This window comes from Delphinapterus leucas, chromosome 3 (assembly GCF_059928025.1).
Source record: "Delphinapterus leucas isolate spDelLeu-1000000601 "Yukka" chromosome 3, BTC_Dleu_Yukka2, whole genome shotgun sequence".
In the NCBI taxonomy this organism is placed as follows: domain Eukaryota; kingdom Metazoa; phylum Chordata; class Mammalia; order Artiodactyla; family Monodontidae; genus Delphinapterus; species Delphinapterus leucas.
The window spans coordinates 103,366,515-103,393,190 of NC_143131.1; the positions used below are offsets into that span (position 1 = coordinate 103,366,515).

Below are 26,676 nucleotides of genomic sequence, written 5' to 3' on the forward strand. Positions count from 1 at the left end.
GCCAATAAGCACATGAAAAGATGCTGAATATCACAAATCATTAGGAAAATGTAAGTCAAAACCACAAAGACACACCACTTCACACCCATTAGGGTGGCTGTTATTAACTAAATAAAGGAAAAGCAAACCGAAAACCAGTAAACAGCTAGTGTTGGTGTGAATATGGAGAAATTGGAATCTTTGTGCATTACTGGTGGGAATGTGGATTGCTGCAGCTGCTGTGGAAAACAGTACGACTGTTCCTCAAAAAATTAAACATAGAATTACCATTTGATTCAGCAGTTCCACTTCTAATTATATGCATAAAAGAACTGAAAGCAGGGACTTAAACAGATAGCTGTACACCCATGTTCATAGCAGTGTGATTTGCAATAGCCAAAAGGTGGAAACAACTTTGAATGGATATACAAAGTGTGGTTTTATACATAGAAGGGATATTATTCAGCCCTAAAAAGGAAGGAAATTCTGACACGTGCTACAGTATAGAGGAACCTTGAGAACGTTATGCTAAATGAAGTAAGCTAGTCACAAAAGGACAAATGCTGTGTGATTCCACACTTTGAGATACCCGGAGTAGTCAGATTCATAGAGACGGAATTCAGAATGGTGGTTGCCAGGGGCTGAGAGGAGTGGGGAGTGGGAAAATATTGTTTAATGGGTATAGAGTTTCAGTCTGGGATGATGAAAGAGTTCTGGAGGTGGATAGTGGTGGTGGTTGCACAACAATGTGACTATACGTGATGCCACTGAACTGTACATTTAAAAATGGTTAAAATGATAAATTTTCTATTATGTATATTTTGCCACAGCAAAAACAAATTAAAACAGATTTATTTAGAATTATTTACTGAAATATCTGTGAAATAATATACAGTTTATCTAGTTCTACTCTCTAGGTTTTGATTCTCCTGTAAGTCTTTCTCCTTATCTAACCTCCCTGGCAGTATCCCACTTTTCTCTCTTATTTGTTCACTGAATCTGTTACATATATACAGTAGGACTGTACAGCTTTACTGCAGTGTGCTTATGAGGGTTGACTCCTTGTATTATTTATAGCTTTCCATAGGATTAGAGTATTGTTTTATACTTTATCACTTTCTCTGATAGCAAAAATTTAATGTTTCAAATGGTCTTGTTTTGTAATATCCACTCAGCATTTATTGAGTAAAATGAAGATCTAGATTTGGGGGTTATCAACACATAGGTGGCTTTTAAAGCTAAGGGAATGGATGAGGTCTCCCATAGGAGAGTGTAGAGAGTGTCAAGAGAAGAGGAACATAGGCAAAACCATGATGACCACTGCATTGGGTAGGAATAAATTTGACTGTCAGTATCAAAAATCATGACAGCAGTAGCTTAAACAAGTAAAGCAATGTTATGTGAGGAAAAATAAACAAGGAGTCCTGAAGTAGACAATTGTAGGATTGATATGGCTACACAGAAGTAAGGAATCAGGCTCGCTCTAGCTTCTTCCTTCTGTTTTTCGTACGTGGCTTTCATTTTTATGATTCTGGATTTTTTTGTAACAGGAGGGAGGAAGGAAAGGATGAGATTACCATCTATATAAGGATAATTTCCAATTCTTTATCCCGGCCTTCATTCTTAAAATCTAGTCATACATGTATGTCTCTACTAGAATCAGCAATTCTATATACCCAGAATTTCTCTCCCTATCTTCTTTCCCCTTACTTTTCCAATGATTTCTGTCTCTTCCAAAAGACCCGTTTGTTTTTCTGGATTATCTTGTTCCATTAGTGGCTCACCCATTCAAGCTGAAAGTGTTAGTCACCTTTAATTTTGACTTTTTGGGATAATCATCAAAAAGGTCCGTCAGTTATGTCTCTTACGAGATCTGTTGACTTCATTCTCTTCTCCCAGTCTTCATTGTCACCTATTTTTTGAATTGGGCTTCTTTTTGTGCATCTCACTTCCTTCTTCCCTACATTCCTCTTAGAGACTTGTCATTTAGTATAAAGTTCACATTTCTTTCTCCTTCTATTCGACCCACTTTTTAGTTGCACTAAACTTAGTGTTCTCTGAATAGATCTTATTATTTTCATATATCCGTATTCTTCTTTCTGGAATGTCTTTCTTTCTCGATGAATTTCTTCTTTCTTCAGTCCCCAGCTAAAGTATCTCCTCTTTTGCAGTACATTTTCTGGTATCTCTTTCATTCCAGAAAAAGCTTCTTCTTTGACTTGAAATTATTTTGAATACATCTTCATTTTTCTTTCATCATACCATATTATATTTATATTTGCTTGTGTCTCTCTCCTCCATTAAAATTTGAACTCTTTGAGGGCAGTGAGAATCATCTTTTTATCCTTGAAACTGAGCAGAATGATTGACAATTGTAGGCCCTTGGTAAATGGTTGAAATGGTAAATTCTTTAATGAGAATAATAGACTGTTTTCTATCATCAGATGTGAAGTTGCAGTACATAATCTCCAATATTTCCTATAGCTTTTTAGCTTTTGTGATTGTATGTTTAAAGTTTGATATATTAATATTATGTAAAATCATATTATTACATTTTGAGTTTACTCCACTTTTGACAAATAGACATAACCATGTAATTTCAAAAATTTATTTATTTTAATTAATGTCATTTGTATCACCCTATGATTAGGTAAATTTAGAGATCCAGAAATAGAAGGAAAAAAAGTCAGTGATGAGTAATTTTTAGATGATCAGAAATGATAAACCAAGGGCATATGCAGGTAATTATTTAATTAACTGACTGTACAATTCAGCTGCCTAAAAATAATCACTTTCTAGAGAAGCATGGGTTTTAATTATTAGAATTAATTCAGTTTTTTTTTAATCTACTTGAAAAATAGTTTAGTTGAATTGTTGATATGATACTTCATGAAAATGCATGGGACATATTTTGCAATGTATGGGGAGAAGTGTTTTGAAGATCTGTGATTCCGAATAATGCTTCTGTGTCTTAAATTATTTCCTTGACATCAGATGGTTTATATAGGCCATATTGACCTAATTTGCAATCATTTATTCCTTGGAATTTCTTTATCAGCTGATACTTCATCACAGAAAGTCAAATAACCTTTTTTTTTCTGTCATAAATTACTATTCTTGGAAGATCTCTAACTATGGAAATGATGTTAAATATACTATTTGAGACTGTGCATATGTTAAATTGTTAAATAATTTTTTCTCAAGTGAGTGGCTTGCCTTTTTTTTAAAATTTATTTTTAACATCTTTATTGGAGTATAATAGCTTTACAATGGTGTGTTAGTTTCTGCTTTATAACAAAGTGAATCAGTTATACATATGTCCCCATATCTCTTCCCTCTTGCATCTCCCTCCCTCCCACGCTCCCTATCTCACCGCTCTAGGTGGTCACAAAGCACCGAGCTGATCTCCCTGTGCTGTGCGGCCGCTTCCCACTAGCTAGCTATTTTACGTTTGGTAGTGTATATATATGTCCATGCCACTCTCTCACTTTGTCCCAGCTTACCCTTCCCCCTTCCCGTATCCTCAAGTCCATTCTCTAGTAGGTCTGCATCTTTATTCCCATCTTGCCCCTAGGTTCTTCTGACCATTTTTTTTTTCCTTTTAGATTCCTTATATATGTGTTAGCATACGGTATTTGTTTTTCTCTTTCGGACTCACTTCACTCTGTATGACAGTCTCTAGGTCCATCCACCTCACTACAAATAACTCAGTTTTGTTCCTTTTTATGGCTGAGTATATTCCATTGTATATATGTGCCACATCTTCTTTATCCATTCATCTGTTGATGGACACTTAGGTTGCTTCCATGTCCTGCTATTGTAAATAGAGCTGCAATGAACATTTTGGTACATGACTCTTTTTGAATTATGGTTTTCTCAGGGTACATGCCCAGTAGTGTGATTGCTGGGTTGTATGGTAGTTCTATTTGTAGTTTTTTAAGGAACCTCCATACTATTCTCCATAGTGTCTGTATCAATTTACATTCCCACCAGCAGTGCAAGAGGGTTCCCTTTTCGACACACCCTCTCCAGCATTTATTGTTTGTTGATTTTTTGATGATGGCTATTCTGACCAGTGTGAGATGATATCTCATTGTAGTTTTGATTTGCATTTCTCTTATGATTAATGATGTTGAGCATTCTTTCATGTGTTTGTTGGCAATCTGTATATCTTCTTTGGAGAAATGTCTATTTATGTCTTCTGCCCATTTTTGGATTGGGTTGTTTGTTTTTTTGATATTGAGCTGCATGAGTTGCTTGTATGTTTTGGAGATGAATCCTTTGTCAGTTGCTTCATTTGCAAATATTTTCTCCCATCTGAGCATTGTCTTTTCGTCTTGTTTATGGTTTCCTTTGCTGTGCAAAAGCTTTGAAGTTTCATTAGGTCCCATTTATTTTTGTTTTTATTTCTATTTCTCTAGGAGGTGGGTCAAAAAGGATCTTGCTGTGATTTAAGTCAGAGTGTTCTGCCTATGTTTTCCTCTAAGAGTTTTATAGTGTCTGGCCTTACATTTAGGTCTTTAATCCATTTTGAGTTTATTTTTGTGTATAAAAATATGGAACGCTTCACGAATTTGCATGTCATCCTTGCGCAGGGGCCATGCTGATCTTCTCTGTATCGTTCCAATTTTAGTATATGTTCTGCCAAAGTGAGCACGGCTTGACTTTTTGATGTTGCCTGAACTATGTAGTTCTAAAGAATAATTTTGTAGTTCTAAAGAATAATTTGATAATAGCAGCAGTGGCTGTTTCTAAGATTAACACTTGTCATAGTATTGCCTTCTAAGAATTAGAAAAACTTCTCTTCATTCTTTATACTGACCCTTCTGCCTTCTTGGTTTATGTCTTGTTTATTGGTGTATTTATCCCTGTCTCCTAGCTAAGTGGGCTTTGGTGATTCCATATTGTATGAACACTTTATCATACTGTTCACTTTTGAGAAAGGTTGTAGGTAATAGTATAAGCCTTTAAACATGGGTATATGCATTAAATAATTTCTAAAATTTCTTTTATTCATTAAGTTGGCAGATTAGAGTTTCTCTCACCATGTTTTAAGAACTTAAGAAATTCTGCTCTTTCTGTATATCTTATAAGTGTCTTTTTGAGAAAAAAGAAAGAAAATATTGTCAAAACCATGAAAGTTAAGTGAATAAAATAATTAGAACATTACCTGTTATATTTTGGTTTTAACAAAAATAATGAAGAATACTATACAGGTGAGGTGGTGGTTAGTGTAAACTTATTTCAGCCTAAATAACCAACAGTTTATGTAGCAGCTTCTTAGCCTTCCTTTTTCTGTATTAGCTTAAGTGCATTTAGAAGACATCTTAAGTGAATGTAATATTTCTATCTCTTTTTAGAGGCCTTTCTGTATGGGAATTTCTATAAGTTATGCATTGTGAAACTTTTACTAATTTATATGTGAATATGTATATTGGTACTGTTGGATAGAAGTGTACAACATTTTTCTGTTAAATTTGTAGTTTATGGAGAATGTGTGTGTTTAAAGAATGCTATGCATTATCAATATAAGAAAGAAAGGTTAACCGATAGTGATTTCAATTTGGTTTATATGGTCCAGGTATTAGGACAGTTTATGTTGTGTGGTAATTATACTATTAATACTTTCAGTGATTAATTAATACACAGTAATCTTACATAAAAAACAGACCTTATTTTTGAATAGGGTATAACTAAATGGTGATGAAGGACTTAATTTTCTGAAATACAGCATCATTTTTGTAATTCCCTATGTAATCATAAGAAGTATAAAGCCATGAAAAATAATATGGTTTCATGTTTTATTTTTGATTTAAATATAAACAAGCATATTGTGAGAAGAACAGATTTGTAAGCTTGCAGATTGGGGGTAAAAATGGTAAGAGAGAATCCATTTTTTCTTAACTGTTTATGCCTAAAGAGGATAGAAACTGAATAATATATAATATATAATATTTATTCAGTATTCCATATATTATAATAAACATTACTTGTTTGTAGGTGATGTTACTTTTTAATGTCCTTTGAAATTAAGACTAATTTTTAAATGTGTAAATAGAATTGTCACTGAAAGGACTCTTCTGTTTTACAGTGGGGTGGCTTTTCCTTTTATTTGGGGTTAATTGCTAGAATATTACTAAATGTGGGTGATGTGGTATTTTAATGGAATGACTGTTACCAAGTTTGGAACTCATTGCACCTGTTTGTTCATACCAGGGCTTCCTAATTGGACAGAACAGTAATTCTCAAACTTTTGGGTCTCATAATCCTTTTAGACTCCTAAAACTTTTTGAGGATCCCAGAGGGCTTTTGTTATTGTGGGTTATAGCTATGGATATTTACCATATGAGAAATTAAAACAAATATAAAAATATTGCTGTATTCATTTTAAAATAACAACAATAGTATTTTAAAATCACAACTAGCGCTATTTTCCAAATTTGAGAAAACTGGCCTTGTTTTACATGTTGTGCACATCTCCTTAATGTCTGGCTTAATAAAAAACAATGGATTCTGCCTTCAATCCATTGCCATATCACATTCACGTAGCCTCTGGAAAACTTGACTTTCACTTGTGAGAGAATGAGAGTGAAAAAGATAAATAACATCTTGGTGTTATTATAAAAATAATTTTGATGTCACTGCCCTCCTGAAAGTGTCTCATGGACCACCTACTCCTGTCCCTAAGTGTCTCTGGACCATGTGTTGAGAACTGCTGAGCTAGAAGTATAAGCATTTGTGCTAAAGGTTAAGAATGCCTGAAAGCAAAACTTCCTTGGAAAAGAACATAGCCTGTGTGATAATTCTGTACTTAGTATTTCTAATCAGATTTTAGTTTTTCTTTTTTTTTTTAATGGTCTTAGTTGCAGTACATGGGGTCTTCCATTGCGGTGTGCAGGCTTCTCTCTAGTTGTGGCGCATGGGCTCTGTAGTGTGATACTTGGGCTCTCTAGCTGTGGTGTACAGGCTTAGTTGCCCCGCAGCATGTGGGATCTTTGTTCCCCGACCAGGGATCGACCAGCGTCCCCTACATTGCAAGATGGATTCTTAACCACTGGACCACCAGGGAAGTCCCAGATTTTAGTTTTTCTTGATCAAATCTGTAGAGTTTAAATTTCCTGTTACGAATGTTAATACTGATGTTCTAATCCTTCCTACATGAACAATACTGGACCTGAAAATGGAAAGAAACATCATGATAATATTTCTTTTAATAACATGCTTAACTGTTGCCCACCTATAAGGAACTGAAGTACCAAGCAGTATTGACAGTATTAGACATCCAAGTGTTATTTTCTGACTTTAATTAATGTTGTTTTGTCACTTAAGTGGAATGCTGAAATATAAAATGAAGTGTTCAATTAAATTAATTTTGGGAGAGTGATGGTGAGATTGTATTTTCATATAATGTGTGAATTTTGTATTCTTGCCCATTCTTGAGCTTTTCTTGGGAAAAAAATATACTTGTCTTGAATATTGGGGATGCTGATAAGCATCACTGAAAATTAGTGATGTTTGAAGCTATCAGACTAACTTTCATCAACTCACCATCAATGACTTTTTATAGTAGTCTCAAAAATACTCTTAGAACAATTGGAATTGGGTGGAGTAAAAGTTTATAGTTGAAAATTCACTGGGTGTAAGAACAAATAAAAAAGCTTGCTTTTGCCCATGAGTTGGATTGCATTCGTGCAGTTCAGTAGCCAAAAACTTTGATCAAGAGACACAGCTGGTAACTTAAAACATTCATTACTCTTTGTTCTCAGCCTTCTTTCTGAGTCTCTCTTCTTTCTTGCCCTCTTGTCCTTCACCTCTCCCACTTTGAAAAACCCCTTTCTTGTGTATCATATTTATATTGATGTGGTTGTTTTGTTTGGTGTTTGCTTAGGGTACTCCTCAGCCCCTGTTTGTTAGTTGCAACTTTTCCTAACTCATAACAATTTAATTTGTTTGCTCAGTGTTAGAAAACTGCCCAGACTTGTCCTGGGAAATGAAATTTTAGTTTGGTCTTTACAGTGTTTGCTTTATATTCTTGATTTTAAAAAAAATATATGACTCTTGATCCTATACTTCAATGATAAAATATGTGTTGAAATACATTAGTAGTTATGTAAGAAGTTTTTGCATTCATTGACTCATAAAACAATATGTATCTCAAAGAGTCAGAGTGAAATCGTCTTTTTTTTCACCAAAGATCTGTGCTGAGTCATGTTTTAAGGTAAAATTATGTTGCGTGATAAAGCTGAGGTATTTTTATTTGGATTTGAGACTAAATGTCTGTTTAATTTACTCAGTGAAATGTAATGCTGTTTATGGAATTTAGCCATCTTGGGTAAGGTAGAGATAGATATTTTTGAGACACTTTGAAACCATTAAAGAAAGGAAGTTTTGAAGAAAATTGAAGCAGTTCTCATTTGTCCCTTTATTGATCTTTTTCTTGGTGTTATTTTAGAAACCCAAAGTTATATTATGTGTATAGCTTGATTGAATGTACATGTTAGGTACACAGTAATTCTCTCAACAATGAGTTGGCTTATATGAAATACAGCAGATCAGATTTACTTATGCTTACATCTCTTCAACTCTGAGAAATTCTGTGTGAATAATTATGAATTTTGAGTCATGCTTAATAGATAAGTTTGAAAAGAGGAGACTTGAAGGTTGGGTAAAAGGAAAAGTTGGCAATTTGGATAGCAGAACTGGTAGAAAAATTTGAAATGCAGCCTTAGAAAAGCTCAAACAGTAAGGCAGAGTAAATCTGAGCCTTAGAATGGATCCATTTCTTCTGTTAAGGACGTATGGTAGGAAGGGAGAGGAAGCCAAAATTATTTTATAGGGTGACAGAGTCTGAATAGTACACAGTTGACCTTTGAACAGTGTGGGTTTGAACAGTGTGGGTCCACTTATACATGGATTTTTTTCAATAGTAAATACTACAGTACTATACAATATAAGGTTGGTTGAATCTGAGGATCTGGAACCACAGACACAGAGGAACTGAAATATGTATATGGAGGGCTGACTATAAGTTATACATGGATTTTTGACTGCATGGAGGGTCATTGCCCCTAACTCCTGGTTTTTCAAGGGTCAACTCTACTTTGCTTAATTCTGAGTAGCTCCAAAATGAAGTTAATAGTAAAGAGTAGAAGTAAGGCTCTGTAACTTTAAATATTAGGGAGAGTATTTGAGAAATACTTGCTCAGTTATAGTTAATACTTGGATTAAATAAATGTGGTCTAAATCTTTTTCCAATTCAAGTTTTTCTTTGTAGTCCCAGAATAATATTTTTAAGTTATGTAAGTTTCAGGTGTGCAGCATTATAATTTGACATCTGTACAGGCATACCTTGTTTCATTGTGCTTTGCTTTATTGTGCTTCACAGATTTTTTTTTTTTTTTTACAAATTGAAAGTTTGTGGCAACCCTACAATGAGCAAGTCTTCGATGCCATTTTTCCGACAGCATCTGCTCACACCTTGTCTCTGTGTCACATTTTGGTAATATTTACAGTATTTCAAACTTTTCCATTATTATTATATTTGCTATAGTGATCTGTGATCAGTGATCTTTGATGTTACTACTATGACTCACTGAAGGGTCAGATGATGGTTAGCATTTTTAGCCATAAAGTGTTTTTAAGGTATTAATAAGGTATGTATATGGTATTTTTAGACAATGCTACTGTACACTTAATAGACTACAGTATAGTATAAATATAACTTTTGTATGCACCAGGAAACCAAAAAATTCATCTGACTTTATTCCGGTATTCCCTTTATTGTGGTGGTCTGGAACTGAACCCAAAATATCTCCTAAATATGCCTGTACACACTACAAAGTGATCATCAGCACGTTTCTAGTTGCCATCCATCACCATACAGCTGACCCCTTTTACCCATTTCACCCATTCCACCCAACTCCCTTTCCCTTTGGTAAACACTAATCTGATCTCTGTATCTATGAGTTTGTTTTTGTTTTATTTTGTTTGTTCATTTGTTTTTTTATGTTCCACACATGAGTGAAATTTTACGGTATTTGTCTTTCTTAACTTACATCACTTAACATAAAACTTTCAGGGTCCATCCGTGTTGTCGCAAATGGCAGGATTGGATTTAATTCTTTTTTTGTGGTGGGGTAGTTTTCCTATGTGTATATGTACCACATTTTCTTTATCCATTCATGCACCCATGGACACTTAGGTTATTTCCATATCTTGGCCGTTGTAAATAATGCTGCAATAAACGTAGGGGTTCACATATCTTTTCAAATTGTTTTTGTGTTCTTCAGATAATACCTAGAAGTAGAATAGCTGGGTCAGATGGGAGTTCTATTCTTAATTTTTTGAGGAATCTCTATACTGTTTTCCATGGTGGCTGCATCAATTTTCAGTCCCACCAACAGTGTACAAGGGTTTCCTTTTCTCCACATCTTCTCCAATATTCATAATTTTTTTCTTTTTGCTAATAGCCATTCTGACAGGTGTGAGGTGATGTCTCATTGTGGTTTTGATTTGCATTTCCCTCATAATTAGTGATGTTGAACATCTTTTCATGTACCTTTTGGCCATCTGTATGTCTTCTTTAGAAAAATGTCTATTCATTAAAAAATGTCCATTTTTAAATCAACTTGTTTGTTTTTGAGTTGTATGGGTTCTTTATATATTTTGGATAATAATCCCTTATTGGATTTACAAATATCTTCTCCCATTCAGTAGGTTGCCTTTTTGTTTTGATGATGGTTCCCTTCACTGTGCAGAAACTTTTTAGTTTGATGTAGTCCCATTTGTTCATTTTTGCTTTTGTTTCCCTTGCTTTTGGAATCAGATCCACAAAAATATCTCTAAAACTCATATAAATGAAGTTACCTCCTATGTTTTCTTCTAGGAGTTTTATGGTTTCAGGTCTTACATTCAGGTCTTTAATCCATTTTGAGTTAATTTTTGTGTGTGGTGTGAGATAGTGGGCTAGTTTGATTCTTTTGGCTGTAGCTGTCCAGTTTTCCCAGCACCATTTATTGAAGAGACTATTCTTTCTCCATGTATGTTCTTTGCTCCTGTGTTGTCAATTAATTGCCCATATATTTGTGGTTTTATTTCTGGACTCTCAGTTCTGTTCCATTGATCTGTGTGTCTGTTTTTGTGTGAGTTCCATACTGTTTTGATTACTGTAGTTTTGTAGTGTACAGTCGACCCTTGAACATTATGGAGGTTAGGGTTACCACTCTCTATGCAGTTGCAAATTCATGTATAACTTATAGTTGGCCCTTGGTATACACAGTTCCTCCATATCCATGGTTCTGCATCCTTGGATTAAACCAACCTTGGATTGTGTAGTACTCTATCTAGTATTTATTATTGAAAAAAATCCGTGGGTAAGTGCATTTCAAACATGTGCTGTTTAAAGGTTTGCTGTAGTTTGAAATCAGGGAGCATGATAACCTCCAGCTTTGTTCTTCTTTTTCAGGATTGTTTTGGCTATTTGGTGTCTTTTGTGGTTCCATACAAATTTTAAGATTGTTTTAGTCATGTGAAATATGCCATTGGAATTTTGATAGGGATTGCATTGAATCTATAGATTGCTTTGTGTAGTATAGACATTCTAACAATATAAATTCTTTCAGTCCATAAGCATGAAATATCTTTCCATTCATTTGTGTCTTCTTTGATTTCTTTCATCAGTGTCTTAAAGTTTTCAGTGTATAGGTCTTTCACCTCCTTGGTTAAATTTATTGCTAGGTATTTTATTCTTTTTTATGTAGTGGTAAATGGGATTTTCTTAATTTCTGTTTCTGATAGTTCATTCTTAGTGTATAGAAAAACCACAGACTTCAGTATATTGATCTTGTATCTTGTGACTTTACTGAATTCATTTATTTGTTTGAACAGGTTTTATTTGTGGCATCATTAGAACTTTGTATATATAGTATCATGTCATTTGCAAATAGTGACAGTTTTACTTCTTTCTTTCTGATTTGGATCACTTTTATTAATTTTTCTTGTCTAATTGCTATGGCTAGGATTTCCAGTACTGTGTTGAATAGAAGTGGTGAGAGTGGGTATCCTTCTCTTATTCCTGATCATCACTGAGTATGTTAGCTGTGGCTTTGTCATACATGGCCTTTATTAGGTTGAGGTATGTTCACTCCATACCCACTTGGTTGAGAATTTTTATCATAAATGGATGTTGAATTTTGTCAAATGCTTTTCCTGCATCTAATGAGATGATCATGTGATTTTTATCCTTCATTTTGTTAATATATGGTATCATGTTGATTGATTTGCAGATGTTGAATATTCTTGCATCCTTGGAATAAATCCCACTTGATCATGGTGTATGATTTTTTTAATGTATTGCTTGATTTGGTTTGCTCATATTTTGTTGAGGGCTTTTGCATTTTTGTTCATCAACGATATTGGCCTGTAATTTTCTTTTATGGTGTCCTTGTCTGGTTTTGGTATCAGCATAATGGTAGCTTCATAAAATGTGTTTGGAAGGTTTTCTTCCTCTTTAATTTTTTGGAAGAGTTTGAGAAGGAGTTTGACAAGGATTGGTATTCTTTGAATGTTTTGTATAATTTGCCAGTGAAGCCATCTGATCCCAGACTTCTGTTTGTTGGGAGCTTTCAATTATAGTTTCAGTCTCCTTACTAGTAATTGTTCTATTCAAATTTTCTGTTTCTTCTTGATTCAGTCTTGGAAGCTTGGATGTTTCTAGGAATTTTCCGTTTTTTCTAGGTTGTCTAATTTGTTGGTGTAGAATTGTTCATAGTAGTACCTTATGATATTTTGTATTTCTGTGGTATCAGTTGTAATTTCTCCTCTTTCATTCTGATTTTATTTGTTTGAGTCCCCTCTTTTTCTTTTCCTGGGGGGGTTAGTCTAGCTAACGATTTGTCAATTTTGGTTATCTTTTCAAAGAACTAGCTCTTAGATTCATTGATCTTTTCTGTTGTTTTTTAAATGTCTGTTTCATTTATTTCCACTCAGATCTTCATTATTTCCTTTCTTCGAATGTGGAGCTTCATTTATTCTTTTTATGTTTTCTTTATGTGTAAATTTAGATTATTTATATTGGATTTTTCTCGTTTCTTGAGGTAGGCCTATATTGCTATGGTCTTTCTTCTTTGAACTGCTTTTGCTGCATCTCATGGATTTTGGTACGTTATATCTCTGCTTTCATTTGTCTCTAGGTATTTTTTTGATTTCTTTAGTGACCTATTGGTTGTTTGGTAACATGTTGTTTAATTTCCATGTTTCTGTAGTTTTTACTATTTTCTTTTTGTGATTGATATTTAGTTTCATAGTATTGTGGCCAGAGAATATGCTTGATATGATTTCAGCCTTTCTGAATTTATATTGAGACTTTTTTTGTGACCTAATATATGATCTATCCTGGAGAATGTTTCATGTGCACTTGAAAAGAATGTATATTTTGGTGCTTTTGGATGGAATGTTCTATATGTTAAGTCCATGTGATCTAATGTGTGATTTAAGTTTGATGTTTTCTTTTTAATTTTTGTTCTGGATGATCTATCCATTGATGTAAGAAGGGTGTTAAAGTCCTCTGCTATTATTGTTTTGCTTTCAATTTCTCCCTTTAAGTCTGTTAATATTTGTGTTGCATATCTTAGTGCTCCTCTACTGGATGCGTATACATTTATAAATGTTATATCTTCTTGCTGGATTGACACCTTTATCATTATGTTTGCCCTTGTTGTCTTTTAATATAGTCTTTGTTTTAAAGTCTGTTTTGTCTGATATGAGTATAGCTACTCCAACTTTCCTTTTATTTACATTTGCATTGAAATTTTTTCCATTCCTTCACTTTCAGTCTGTGTGAGTCCTTTCTCCTGAAGTAAGTCTCGTGTAGGCAGCATATAGATGGATCTTTTTTTTTTTTTTTTTTTTTAATTTAAACAGTCCCTCACTGTCTTTTTCTTGGCTATTTTAGTCCACTTGAAGTAGTTATTGATAAGTATGTACTTGTCATTGTGTTAATTGTTTTCTGGTTGTTTTTGTAGTTCCTCTCTGTTCCTTTCTTCTCTTTCCCTCTTCCTTCGTGTTTTGGTGGTTTTCTTCAGTGTTATATTTAAATTTCTTTCCATTTTCTTTTGTATATTTACTATAAGTTTTTTTCCCTGTTACTGTAAAGTTCATATATAACATCCGATGTAAGTAGTAGCCTGTTTTAAGCTGGTAGCAAATTAACTTTGAACACATTTCAAAGCTTTATCTTTTTACTACTCCAGGCCCCTGCCCCAATGTTTTATACTTTTGATGATACATTTTACCTCTTAATTTTATGCATCCCTTAACTAACTATTGGAATTTAATTTAAATTTACTACTTCTTGTCTTTAAACCATCATGTTTGCTTTATAATTGATTGATCCACTACCTTTATTATATATTTACCTTTTCCAGAAAGATTTTTTACTTGCATGTGTTTTCTTATTATTAACTAGTGCTTTTTCTTTTCAGCTTAAGAAATCTCTTAAATATTTCTTGTAGGGCCAGTTTTGTGGTGATGAACTCCTTTAAGCTTTTGCTTATCTGGGAAACTCTTGATCCCTTCTTCAATTCTGAATGATAAATTTGCTAGGTGGAGAATTCTTGTTGGGGGTTTTTTCCTTTTAGCACTTTGAATAGGTTATGCCACTCACTACTGGCCTGTAAAGTTTCTGCTGAAAAATCTGCTGATAGTCTTATGGAGTTTACTTTGTATGTAACAAGTTGGTTTTCTCTCGCTGCTTTTAGGATCTTCTCTTTATCCTGAACTTACACCATTTTAATTATAATGTGTCTTGGTGTATGTCTATTTGGGTTAATCTTTTTTGGAACTCTCTGGGATTCCTGGACCTGGATATTTGTTTCCTTCCCCAGATTAGAGAAATTTTTGGCCATATTTCTTCAGATAGTTTTTCTGGCCCCTTTTCTCTCTCTTCTTCTTCTGGGATCCATATAATGCAAATGTTATTTTGCTTGATGCTGTCTCAATGGTTTCTTAAATTAATTTCACTTTTTAAAATTCTACTTTTCATTTTGCTTCTCTGTCTGGATGAGTTCAGTTGTTTTGTTTTGCAGCTCACTGATTCATTCTTTTACTTCATCCAGTCTACTGTTGAACTCCTCTAGTATATTTTTCAATTGAGTTATAACCTCTTTGGTACTTTCCTATATTTCAATCCCTGTTGAAGCTCTCACTGTGTTCATCCATTCTCCTCCTGAGTTTGGTGAACATCTTTATGACCAAGAAGCAACAAACTAAAGAGTGGAAATGGGTTATTAAGAGGTTGCTAAATTAAGAGCATAGAAGTTAGCACTTTCAGTGGAATAGAGGGGGGAAAGCATTGTAGAAATATTTTTTAAAACTCAGTAGCTGAGAGCTATTGGTAAGTCTTAATTGCATCTCTAGGCTCTTGATGTATATAGCATACTAAAATCAGTATTTCAGAGTTGAATAAATGTTAGAGTCTCTCATCCACTATTTCTAAGCCTTTTATCTGTTTTTACTTATAATGGGGGTAGATATGACTCAAATATGATATGAGTGGCTCTAGTAAGAAGATAATGATTCTCAGTGGCAGGGGGAAGTGTGTGTGTGTGTGTGTGTGTGTGTGGTGTGGTGTGGTACAGGGTGGTGATGTGTACACATGGGGGTGTATGAGAATCTCTATTTTGGGGGAGGAGACCATGTACACAATTTGAACTTGTCTCCTTCCCCTACCCCTGTCATGATTATATTATCTTACCTTCCTATCTTCAGCTGTTCTGCTGCCTTTCTCATACTCACATTTTAGAAAAACTGGTCTTATCTAAACTACTAATATAGATAAACTGAAGTCAGCTTGAGAGGTTGAATAGTTAGTATTAAGCCAAACTAAGAACCTAGCTCTCCTGGCTTCTAGTTCAATGTTTTGTTTTGCCCATGCAATAATTATTATGCAAAATGATAAAATAAACAACAGAGTGAAATTATGTTTTCCATACTCTTTATTTTAAAAAGGATGGGAAGGTTTTAGTATATTTTAGAAAGTTTTTTTCCTTTCTAAAATCATTACACAAAACAAAACAAAAAATACTCATAAGTAAAACTGAGACGTTTAAGATGGAAGTTGTTCATTTCCTCATAACGAATAAATAGATACAATGTTAAGATAAAATGATCCCCTATTATATGTTAGTTTATTGGGAGTCTGTTAGTTCTAAAAATAAAATACGGGTGATTTTTATGTATTTAGACTTTATATTTGGAGTTTGTATTATTTTGTGTTGTTGCATAATGATTTATTTAGTAATTAGTTACATAGAATAAGAGACTTTATTATCTCCCAGTTTCTATTGGTCATGAGTCCAGGCATAGCTTAGCTTTGTCCTTTGTTGAGGGTCTTTCCAGGCTTAAATCAAGGTGTAAGCTTGGACTGCAATCTTTTCTGAGCCTCTGAGTCCTTTTCCAAGCTCACTGGTTATTTCTAGAATTCAGTTCCTCATGGCTGTGTGATGAGGCTCTCAGTTCCTAGGGCCTGCCCACCATTTCCTGGCATGTGGCCCTCTTCCACAACATAGTAGTTTGTGTCTTTAAGGTCAACAGGAGAACTGCTCTGCTGCTTTGATTATCTCTGACTTCTAGACTTGCTTTTTAAACATCTTACCTGATTAAGTCATGCCCAACAGAATAATCTCCCTTTTGATTAATTTAACCTCCACTAACAGGGATCTTAATTTTGTTACCTTTGCCATATAACATAATCTAATGACAAGAGTGGAATCTGGGAATCTTGCCCACACTTGCGGGGAAAGGATTATATGGGTTGTGTACACCAGAGGATGAAAATCTTGGGGGTTGAACTTAGCATTATGCCTACCACAGGGTTATGAAAGAGTGCAGTAACTCCTTTGTTCAATAAAAATAAGATCTTTCCTATGTGCCAAGCATTTCTGTAGGCCATGGAAATACAAGTCTCAAGGGCACAGTTCCTTTCTATAGTGAGGTTGGTGGAGACCAACAATGAAGCACTGTTTATAATGTAGTTCAGTAATGCAGGTTCAGTAGAAGTGTAACCAGGCTACTCTGTGAACATGAAGGAGAAGGTATAGGGAGGGAGGAGGCTGGGTCAGGAGAAGTTTATTGTTTGTATGGAAAAAATAAAATTACTGCTGCAGTTCTTGAAGCTACAAAATTATTAAAAAATTGTTTATTGTTATTCTTTTCCTCCAGATGGTATACCTCAAGTTTACTATTTTGGCCCTTGTGGGAAATACAACGCTATGGTGCTGGAACTGCTGGGACCTAGTTTGGAAGATTTGTTTGATTTGTGTGACAGAACATTTTCTCTTAAAACGGTTCTCATGATAGCTATCCAACTGGTAAGTAAAGCAGGATGTTTTGAAGCTGTTTGAACAATTGTGTGGTTCGTTTGGTCACTAATTTACACTGAAAGTTTAAAGTTTTGTGACATTATCTTCCACAGCATTTGACCTAATAAAAATGTCTGCTTTTCATATCATTGTCCTTTTAGGATGACTGTAACTTAAAATAACTGAATCAGGTGTATTTTATTTGTATGAAAAAATTAATATCTTACTACTTTAAGGTCAGAATGCTCAGTTTGAGAATTAAGTTGTTTCCAGCACTCTTTTCAGGTTGAAAATGAATACTTAGAGAAGAGAACCCTCAGAAACATGGGTTTTTAATCTTGGTAATAAATTAAAATGGCCTAGAAAAAGAAGAAACAAACTAATGAGAAAGTCTTATAAATCATTTAAATTTCAGGGAGCCTATGGGGAAATAAGAGGATAATTTTAAGGCAGTTTTGAAATAAATGCCAGTAAGTGTATGCTGCAGAAGTCTTAAGATTGTTTTTATCTGTTGACTCATTACTTCTACAGATTTATCCAATGGAAGTATTCAGATGTACTTAAAGCTTGTTGTGCAAAGACTTCTATAATAAAGTGGGAAACAACCCGAATGCACAGAAATAACAGTGTTAGTTGGATAAATTATTAATAGCCATAAAATAATATGCAGCCACTAAAAAGTGTATATTAAAAGAATGTTTCATGACCTGGAAAATGCTCGTAATATATTGTTAATGAGAGCTATAGGTCATAGAATAGTATATGTTATATGATCCAAAATTTGTTAACAAACTAAAGTGGCTTGAGTGACTGTGTTCACTTACATTGTATTGTCAACCATGAATATCATTAAATGAAGCACTTTTGTTATTTGTAATGTTCTGTTTTCTGACAGTTTATACAATAAACATTATTTGAGAATGTGTAAAGCAGTGAATAAAAATGTATTATATTATTATTAGAGTTGGATTCCAAAGTTTTCTAGTCTCAAGATCTTTTTAAATGTTTAATACCTAAGGAAAAAAGTAAACAAGTTATAAAAAAGATAACAAAGTGCTCTGTTAATTCTTTTATTTAACAGTTTAGACTCTTTTAAGTTTCTTTAGTGTAATTATAAAACTCTCTCCATTATTGAACAGATAAGGAAGAATAAATTGCAACTTTGTGAATATATCTGTTTATATTTTTGAGTTCAAGATTCTGTATTAGTAAAGCTTTTTAATTCTATAAGGTAGCATCATCTGAAAGTGTTGATTTAATCAGGCTTCCTGATAAGAAAGGAATTCATAAACTTCAAGCACTTTCCTATATAAGTGCCCAAAATAGTAAAAAGCAAAGATATTTAATCATAATTGGACATATATTTAAGAAACTACTGAGTGATATCATGTTTCTTTTAAAGGGTTCAAACGATTTTTTCTTCTTAATGTTGTTTTCATTGTAAAAATTGTCTTGCCTCTATCATACTATTTTATGCTAGTCAAAACCTAAAATAAAATGTATCTTTTTTTTTTTTTTGAATCAAGATTTCTCGCATGGAGTATGTCCATTCAAAGAACTTGATATACAGAGATGTGAAGCCTGAGAACTTCTTAATAGGACGACCAGGAAACAAAACCCAGCAAGTTATTCATATTATAGATTTTGGTTTGGCAAAGGAATATATTGATCCAGAGACAAAGAAACACATACCATACAGAGAACATAAGAGCCTTACAGGAACAGCTAGATATATGAGCATAAACACACATTTAGGAAAAGGTATGTGTACCTTTCGTAAGTATGGAAGTTTGAACTCAGTACGCTAATAGTGTGGGTTTTTATTTGTTATTATGGTTTAGTTTTTGCAGGTTACAGTCGCTTCTATTGTAATTTTTATTTATCACATCTAACTAGAGTTTACTTTCATTTACATTTAGTAAGTCTTTTAAAGTAAGTTGCTTTAAAATAAATGAATGACAGATATCCTTATATTCACTATATCTTTTTTATTTTACTTGAAATGTTCAACTTTGATACACTTAGGGTGATCCATTTAATTATTTCTATTAAAGAATATGAGAGAATACTTAATTTTAACTGCATTTAATGTGTGTAAAGGTTTTTGATTGAGACTATAACTCTTTGATACAGCTGTCCAGGGAGGTAGCCACCTGCCTAATACATTGAATACTGAGAATACATATCTTACAGGTACTGTTTACTTTGTACTAGCTATTATTTAACCTTTTTAAGAGGGTTCCTTATTTATAAAAAGGGTAAAATATCAACTGCACAGGGTTTCTTATAGCTTTTTTTTTTCCTGGTCTAGGATCCAATCCAGGATCACATATTTCACCTAATTGTCCTATCTCTTTTGTTTCCTTTCATCTGGTACAGTTCCTTGCCTTTCTTTATGGTTCATGAAGTTAATATTTTTGTAGAGTACGGGTTGTTTTGTAGCATGTCCTGTGTTTGAAGCTGTCTGATATTTCTTCATGACTATATTTGTGTATCCAGTTTTAGCACAAGTATCATAGAAGTGATGTGTTCTCAGTGCATCATGTCAGAAGGCACATGTCACTTGGTTCCAAGTAGCTTTGATCACTTGCTTAGGGTAGTGACTGCTAAGTTTCTCCACTTAAAAGTTTCTTATTTTCCCTTTGTAGTTAGAAAATATTTTCTAAGTCAGTTTTTGAGATTATGTAAATATGTTGTTTCTCATCAAATTTTTACCCACTAGATTTAATATCAATTGATGATTTTCTAACTCCATCGTTCCTTTTGAATTTACTAGTTTCATTCTAGTGTAGGCAAAAGCTTTCCCTTCTTCCCTTATTTATTGACTTACATCAGTATGGACTCATGGACTCATGGATTCTTAACTGGATGTATTATAGTCCATTACTATCATTATTTATATCATTATTTATTTTGATGCTGAGATTGTCCCAGATTTGGCTACTGGTTGCTCTCTCAAGCTGTTTAGCTGTTCCTTTGGCATGTTCTCATGATTCTTGGAAAACTTCTTTCTTGTCTTGTGCAACAAGTTGTTCCAGGCTTATCTTATAGTTTCTTGGCTCTAGCCCAGATACAACATTTTTCTAAGAAGCCCTGGTTCCTTTATTGGATAATGGTATGTAGAAACCAAGATTTTGTAACACTAGGTGTATTTATTGCTCCTAGTATGTTATTGTTTCTAAGGCCTTTCTGTAGCAGAACTAGGAAATGTGTACATGTCTGTGTGTGTGAATATACACATATATACTCATTTGTGTGTATATACAACACACATTTATGTACACGTACAGATACGCCTACACATGTGTATGTACTTGTACACATATGTTAATATCTATCTATTAAAAACTATGAGTTTATACTGATACTTTTAATTTCAGTCTAACAGCACAAAGTAGGATCCCCTCCTTTTCATATTTGTAATTCCCTTCCCTTTTCTATGTTTATATCTTCCTTTGCCAACATTGAGAAATCTGGCTACCACTACTCTAGTATATTTACTCATTTTTAGAAGCCTAGGACACTCAGAATGTAGTTTCAGAATTGGTAACTGATAACACTGTGTTAATGCAAGCTTACTAGAATTGCGATATTTGTAATTCTTATTTTATTGAAGAGTCCTTTTTAAAATTGACTCAAGTAGGACTTCCCTGGTGGTGCAGTGGTTAGGAATCCGCCTGCCAATGCAGGGGACACAGGTTCAAGCCCTGGTCTGGGAAGATCCCATATGCCACAGAGCAACTAAGCCCGTGCACCACAATGAAGAGTAGCCCTCGCTTGCCACAACTAGAGAAAGTCTGCGTATGGCAATGAAGACCCAACACAGCCAAAAATATAAATAAATAGACTCAAGTAAAATATACATTGAGTAAAGTGCACAACATTTGAGTGTATAACTTATTAGTATTAATAAATGTATACAGCTGTATAACCCACAAGTCTACCAAGATTTAGAACACTATTCACTCCTTAGACTTCCCTCTTGCTGTTCCTCAGTGTCTACAAAAGCAACTGTTGATCTGATTTCTATCACCATAGGTTTAGTTTTGCTGACTCTAATTCTTATAAATGAAATCATATGACTTATTTTGTTCAGTCTAATATGTATGAGATTCATCTAAGTTGATTAGGGTTTGTTCCTGTGCAACGGAGTAGTATTCCATTGCATAAATATGAATATACCACAAATTGTTTATCCATCCTAACGTTGATGAGCATTTTGATTATTAACAGTATTTTGCTATTATGGATAAAACTGCTATGGCATCCTTGCAAATCTTCCAGCACACATATGTTTTCAGTTCTTTTGGGTAAATACCTAAGATTGGAATTGTTGGGTCATATTGTAGGTACTAACTTTATAGGAACCTGTCAATCAGTTCCCCAAAACATTCATACCATTTTCTGTTTCTACCAGCAGTGAATGAGAGTTCTCTTTGTTTCACATTCTTGACAACATTTGGTGTTGTCGGTCTTTCTCATTCTAGCCATTCTGGTGAATTTATGTAGTGGTATTGTATTTTACTGTGACTAATGATTGTGAGCACTTTTCATGTGCTTATTGACCACTTGTATGTCTTCTTTTATGTTGTGTACATCGTTTTATTGTTGATTTGTAGGAATTCTTTATATATTCTGGATATAAGTCCTTTGGCAAATACATGCTCTGTGGACATTGTCTTCTAGTCTGTGGCTTGTCTAGTCATTTTCCTAGTGTTGACAATTGATGAGCAAAAGTTGTAAATATTTATGAAGTCTAATTTATCAAATTTTTCTTTTATGATTACTACTTTTTAAATCCGAAGAAATCTTTACCCCTTGTAATGAGAGCATTTTGTGTTTTCTTCTGCCATCTAGAATTCATTTTTTTGTATGGTGTGAGATAGGGATTGAGATATTCTTTTTATGATATCGTATTCTTTCCCATCAAATTACTTTTGTGTGTTTCTAAAAAAATCAGTTCTAGGTTGTGTTTACAATAGATTATTCCTAAGTCTTAAGCCATGGTCGGTTTTTATATCACAGGAAGTCTAATAACTTAATTTTATGCTTTTAGATTCTATATCTAACATCTTTCTTATAAGGGAGAATAGACAGGAATGTAAACTGATTGGTACTTAATCCACTGTCACTGCTCAGATGTACCTTACAATACAATTACAATTTGTCCAGAGCCTTAGAAGTCATCTAATCCAACCTCTAACTCCTAGTCTTAGCTTCTTCTCTAACCGTTCTCCCCAGACCTATCTGCTGCCCACTGTGTTTCCCTGCTTCTGCATCTCAATCAGAACTAAAGAGCACTTGGCATCTTCCCCGACAGCTTACCTGATAGTAGGCTCATGGTATTTTTTCAGGTGTTTGAAATACCTGAAAATGTAGGTTTGCCTTTCTTTAAGAAAAGTCAGTAGTATTTACATTTTAGGTGGCATTTGGGCAAGTGTGTTTCAATAGCAAACTTTCCTGATAGATTTAAAATATGATTGGGTAGATATACAACTTTCAGGATTGTCTCTTCTGTTAAAACCAGGCACATCTGTGTTTATATGAACAGTGTCTGTGAGGAATTTTCATTTCATGGTAGTTGTTAAGACTGTTTTATAACAACTAACAAAGGTTCACCACCACTTTATTGTGAGCCATGAAGTCACGACTTCCTTCTGGCCTGGTGTTCTTTATCCAAACAATGGTAAATGTAACAGCATTCTATTTGTAGAAAGGGCAAAATAAGTCTGATATGTTTGTCCTTGTTAGGAAAAGCCTTCAGAGCTTGGGAAATGGCATTTAACTATTGTAATAATCTCTTTTTACTCTTCTTTCAGGAAGAAAACAAAAAATTATTTATTTGGCAAGTACTGCAAAGAACAAAAGCTTTAATCCTTACTTTCTCTCATTTGTAAAAGCCCTGCTTCTCAGTTTTGATGTAGAACTTGGGAGTAGATGGGTAAAAATAGAACATTTATTTGACAGATTACGTGATTTCCTTTTTTTTAAAATTGTAGAGTGAGTTTGAGTGCCAAAGAGTTAAAGTATTCTGTAAGTTTGAGATGGCTGTGAACATGGAATATTTAGTGGTGTTTTGAGTTTAGAGCACTTGGCTTTGTGAGGAATCAGGAAGAGATTAAGAAAAAAGAACAGTGAAAGTGTGACCTTTTAGTGCTGATTTTAATTTGTGTATATATAATTTCTTCCTTTCATCTGAACTTTGGTTGTTACTTTTAAAGCCTTCTTATTCATTCATTCACTCTTGTGCATTCAAGGACTTGCTACTCACATGAACTTTTCAAAATAGAGAATTTGGTCAGAGGAACATTTGTGCAGGTTTATATGTATTTTTCCTTTGTGGAGATGGACACTGTATCAGATTCGAAAGGAAAGAGTTGTCCCTTAACATAGTATTATGGAGGAATAGTGTAAAATCACATTGTAGAATTTATCGTCTTTATTCCTGTGGTGTGTGTCTATTGATCTTAATTAGGTGATTTCTGTTCAGAAGGCAGATGTAGTGATTCATTTGTACACCTTTCATATACCTCCTGAAGTCACTGATCAAGATGAAATCTCAATAAAGCTGCATGTGACAGATGTGGATTTCCTTGGTCTGCTTTAATGGAAGCATTCTTTAGTACTGTCAGGTTGAATTGTTATTTTTAATTGTGTCTCATGAAGTATCTTTTTAATATCTTTTTAAAGGCTTTTTTTTTGTCAAGTGCTTTGAACCTCATTTTATAATCTTCCTTTGGATTACTTTTTTTTCCTTTATGTCTTAATTGAAGTGGTTTGAAATTAAGTAAATAAGAGAAATGTATTTCTCTTTAGTAAGTGTCTTGAAATAAAATGGTCTTTTATTTTTAAATATTATTGAGTATTCATGAATAAAAAGACCAGGATTTGAGGAATAAGTTGCCAGTTGCTTTGTAAGTGTTAAGAAAAATCTGTGTTCCATAGAAAAATGATATTTCAAGCCCCTAAATGGTAAGCTTTCAGAGTGGGAGAGAAGTAATCACAGAATTATGGTGTTACAAAAATGCCTTCTTTCTGTGTTATCATTCTGTGGTGTGTTTCATATAATTTCCAGCTAATTGCTACAATCCTGAGGCCTACTCTTTAAGTCTCCCAAACAGCTTTTTAACAGTTTAAAAACATGTATTTACGTTTTATGATTACATTTTAACAGTTTAAAAATGTATTATACAGTTCCTTGCTTTTTGAAACAAAGTGTGATAAACCTAATTGATGTTTTCTTGATATTTCAGTATCATAATTTTTGTACGATTACTATTATATAGTGACACCTTCAAGATCATTTGGAGAATGTTAGTATGTATATTTTAAAAAGTTTAGAGAAAATGCATTTGAATAGTAGTGTATTTTTAAAAATAACATTATTTTTAGAGCTGTTTTAAATTCACAGCAAAATTAGGCAGAAGGTACAGAGGTTTCTCTTTTACCCCTGTCCCCACACGTGCTAACTATCATACTATCACGCCAGAGTGGTACATTTGTTATCATTGATGAACCTACACTGACACATCATTATTGCCTAGAGTCCATAGTTTACTTTAACGTTCACTCTTGGTGTTGTATAGTATCTGGGTTTGGACAAATTTATAATGACATGTATTTACCATTATAGTGTCCTACAGAGTAGTTTCACTTTCTAAGCGTCCTCTATGCTTCATCTAATCCCTCCCTCTCTCCAGCCCCTGACAACCACTAGTCTTTTTCCTGTCTCCATAGTTCTGCCTTTTCCAGATGCCATATAGTTGGAATCATACAGTATGTAGCCTTTTCAGATTGGCTTCTTTCACTTAGTAATATGCAGTTAAGTTTCCTCCATGATTTTTAATTGCTTGATAGCTCATTTCTCTTAGTGCTGAGTAATATTCCATTGTCTGGAGATAACACAGATTATTTATCCATTCACCTACTGAAGGACCTCTTCATTGCTTCCAAGTTTTGGCAATTATGACTAAAGCTTCTATAAACAACCTTGTGTAGTTTTTGTATAAACATAAGTTTTCAACTCCTTTGTGTAAATACCAAGGAGCTCTGTTGCTGGATCATGTGGTATGAGTGTGTTTAGTTTTGTAAGAAGCCCCCAAATTGTCTTCCAAAATGCTATACCATTTTGCATTCCCACTACCGATGAATGAGAATTCTTGTTACTCAACATTCTCACCAACATTTGGTATTGTTAGTGTTCTGGATTTATACCATTCTAATAGGTGTGTAGTGTTACCTCGTTTTAATTTGAATTTCCTGATGACATATGATATGGAGCATCTTTTCATATGCTTATTTGTCATCTGCATATCTTCTTTGGTGAGGTGCCTATTAAGGTCTTTGGCCCATTTTAATCAATTTGTTTGTTTTCTTATTGTTGAATTTTAAGAGTTCTTTGTCTATTTTGGATAACAGTTTCTTATGAGATGTGTTTTGCAAATATATTCTTCCAGCCTGTGGCTTATCTTTTTATTCTCTCGATGGTGTCTTTTGCAGAGTGGAAGTTTTAATGAAGTCCAACTCATCAATTATTTCTTTCATGTATTGTGCTTATGGTATTATATCTAAGACGTCATTGCCAAACCCAGGGTCATCTAGATTTTCTCCTATGTTATCTTCTAGGAACTTTGTAATTTTGTGTTTTACGTTCAGGTGTCTTATCCATTTTGGTTATTTTTGAACGGTGAATGGTGTAAGTTCTGTGTCTAGATTCATTTTTTTACATGTGGATGTTCAGTTGTTTTAGCACCATTTGTTAAAAAGACTTATCTTTGCTCCCTTGTATTGCCTTTGCTTCTTTGTCAGAGATCAGCTGACTATATATATTTATGTGGGTCTATTTCTGGGCTCTCTATTCTGCTCATTGATCTATTTGTCTGTTCCTTAGCCAATACCATACTATCTTGAGTGCTGTAGCTTTACAGTAAGTCTTGAAGTAGTGTATTTTTTAACAGATTTTTTTCCATTCAACTGTATTTTTGCTTACTTTTTGTTACTACTGTTGGCAGCACTTTCTCATCTTTTGATTTGCTTCTTCTGACCTGATAGCCAAACTTACCGGAATTATATCTAAATTAAGAGAACTAGATTTCAAGAGGACTTCTTGAGGAATCAGATGAATGCATGTTCTGAGTTCCATTGCTCAGAAATGTATTTTTTCTTTCTGAATTCTTGATACTGCTAGATTAGGTATCTGGATTATTGGGTTGTTGCTGCGAATTGTCTTGCATGATAGTGCTTTTTTTCTTTTGGGTTTGTGTTCTCACTTCTAAAAAACTCAAATTATGTCATTATGAAAAATGTAAATGAGCTCAGTGAATCTTGTGGAAAAGTTTTT

The 26,676-nt window shown here is 33.8% G+C and overlaps 1 protein-coding gene and 1 non-coding gene across 11 annotated transcripts in view; one reads left to right on the forward strand and one right to left on the reverse strand.

Moving 5' to 3' along the window:
* The window catches only part of CSNK1G3 (casein kinase 1 gamma 3), a 308,727-nt gene that overhangs the window by 60,872 nt on the left and 221,179 nt on the right, over nucleotides 1-26,676 (forward strand). For 6 of the 10 annotated variants that reach the window (XM_089909241.1, XM_089909242.1, XM_089909234.1 and 3 more), the window contains 3 exons: nucleotides 17,197-17,345; nucleotides 18,863-19,097; nucleotides 19,470-19,529. In XM_089909241.1, the coding sequence (XP_089765367.1) occupies nucleotides 17,197-17,345; nucleotides 18,863-19,097; nucleotides 19,470-19,529 (444 nt within the window). The remainder of the gene's footprint in view (nucleotides 1-17,196; nucleotides 17,346-18,862; nucleotides 19,098-19,469; nucleotides 19,530-26,676) is intronic. The other 4 variants (XM_089909240.1, XM_022588684.3, XM_089909235.1 and 1 more) reach the window with 1 other exon arrangement.
* Nucleotides 4,530-4,636, reverse strand: LOC115803350 (U6 spliceosomal RNA). Its single transcript, XR_004024029.1, has one exon. It is a non-coding gene; the product is annotated as a U6 spliceosomal RNA (small nuclear RNA).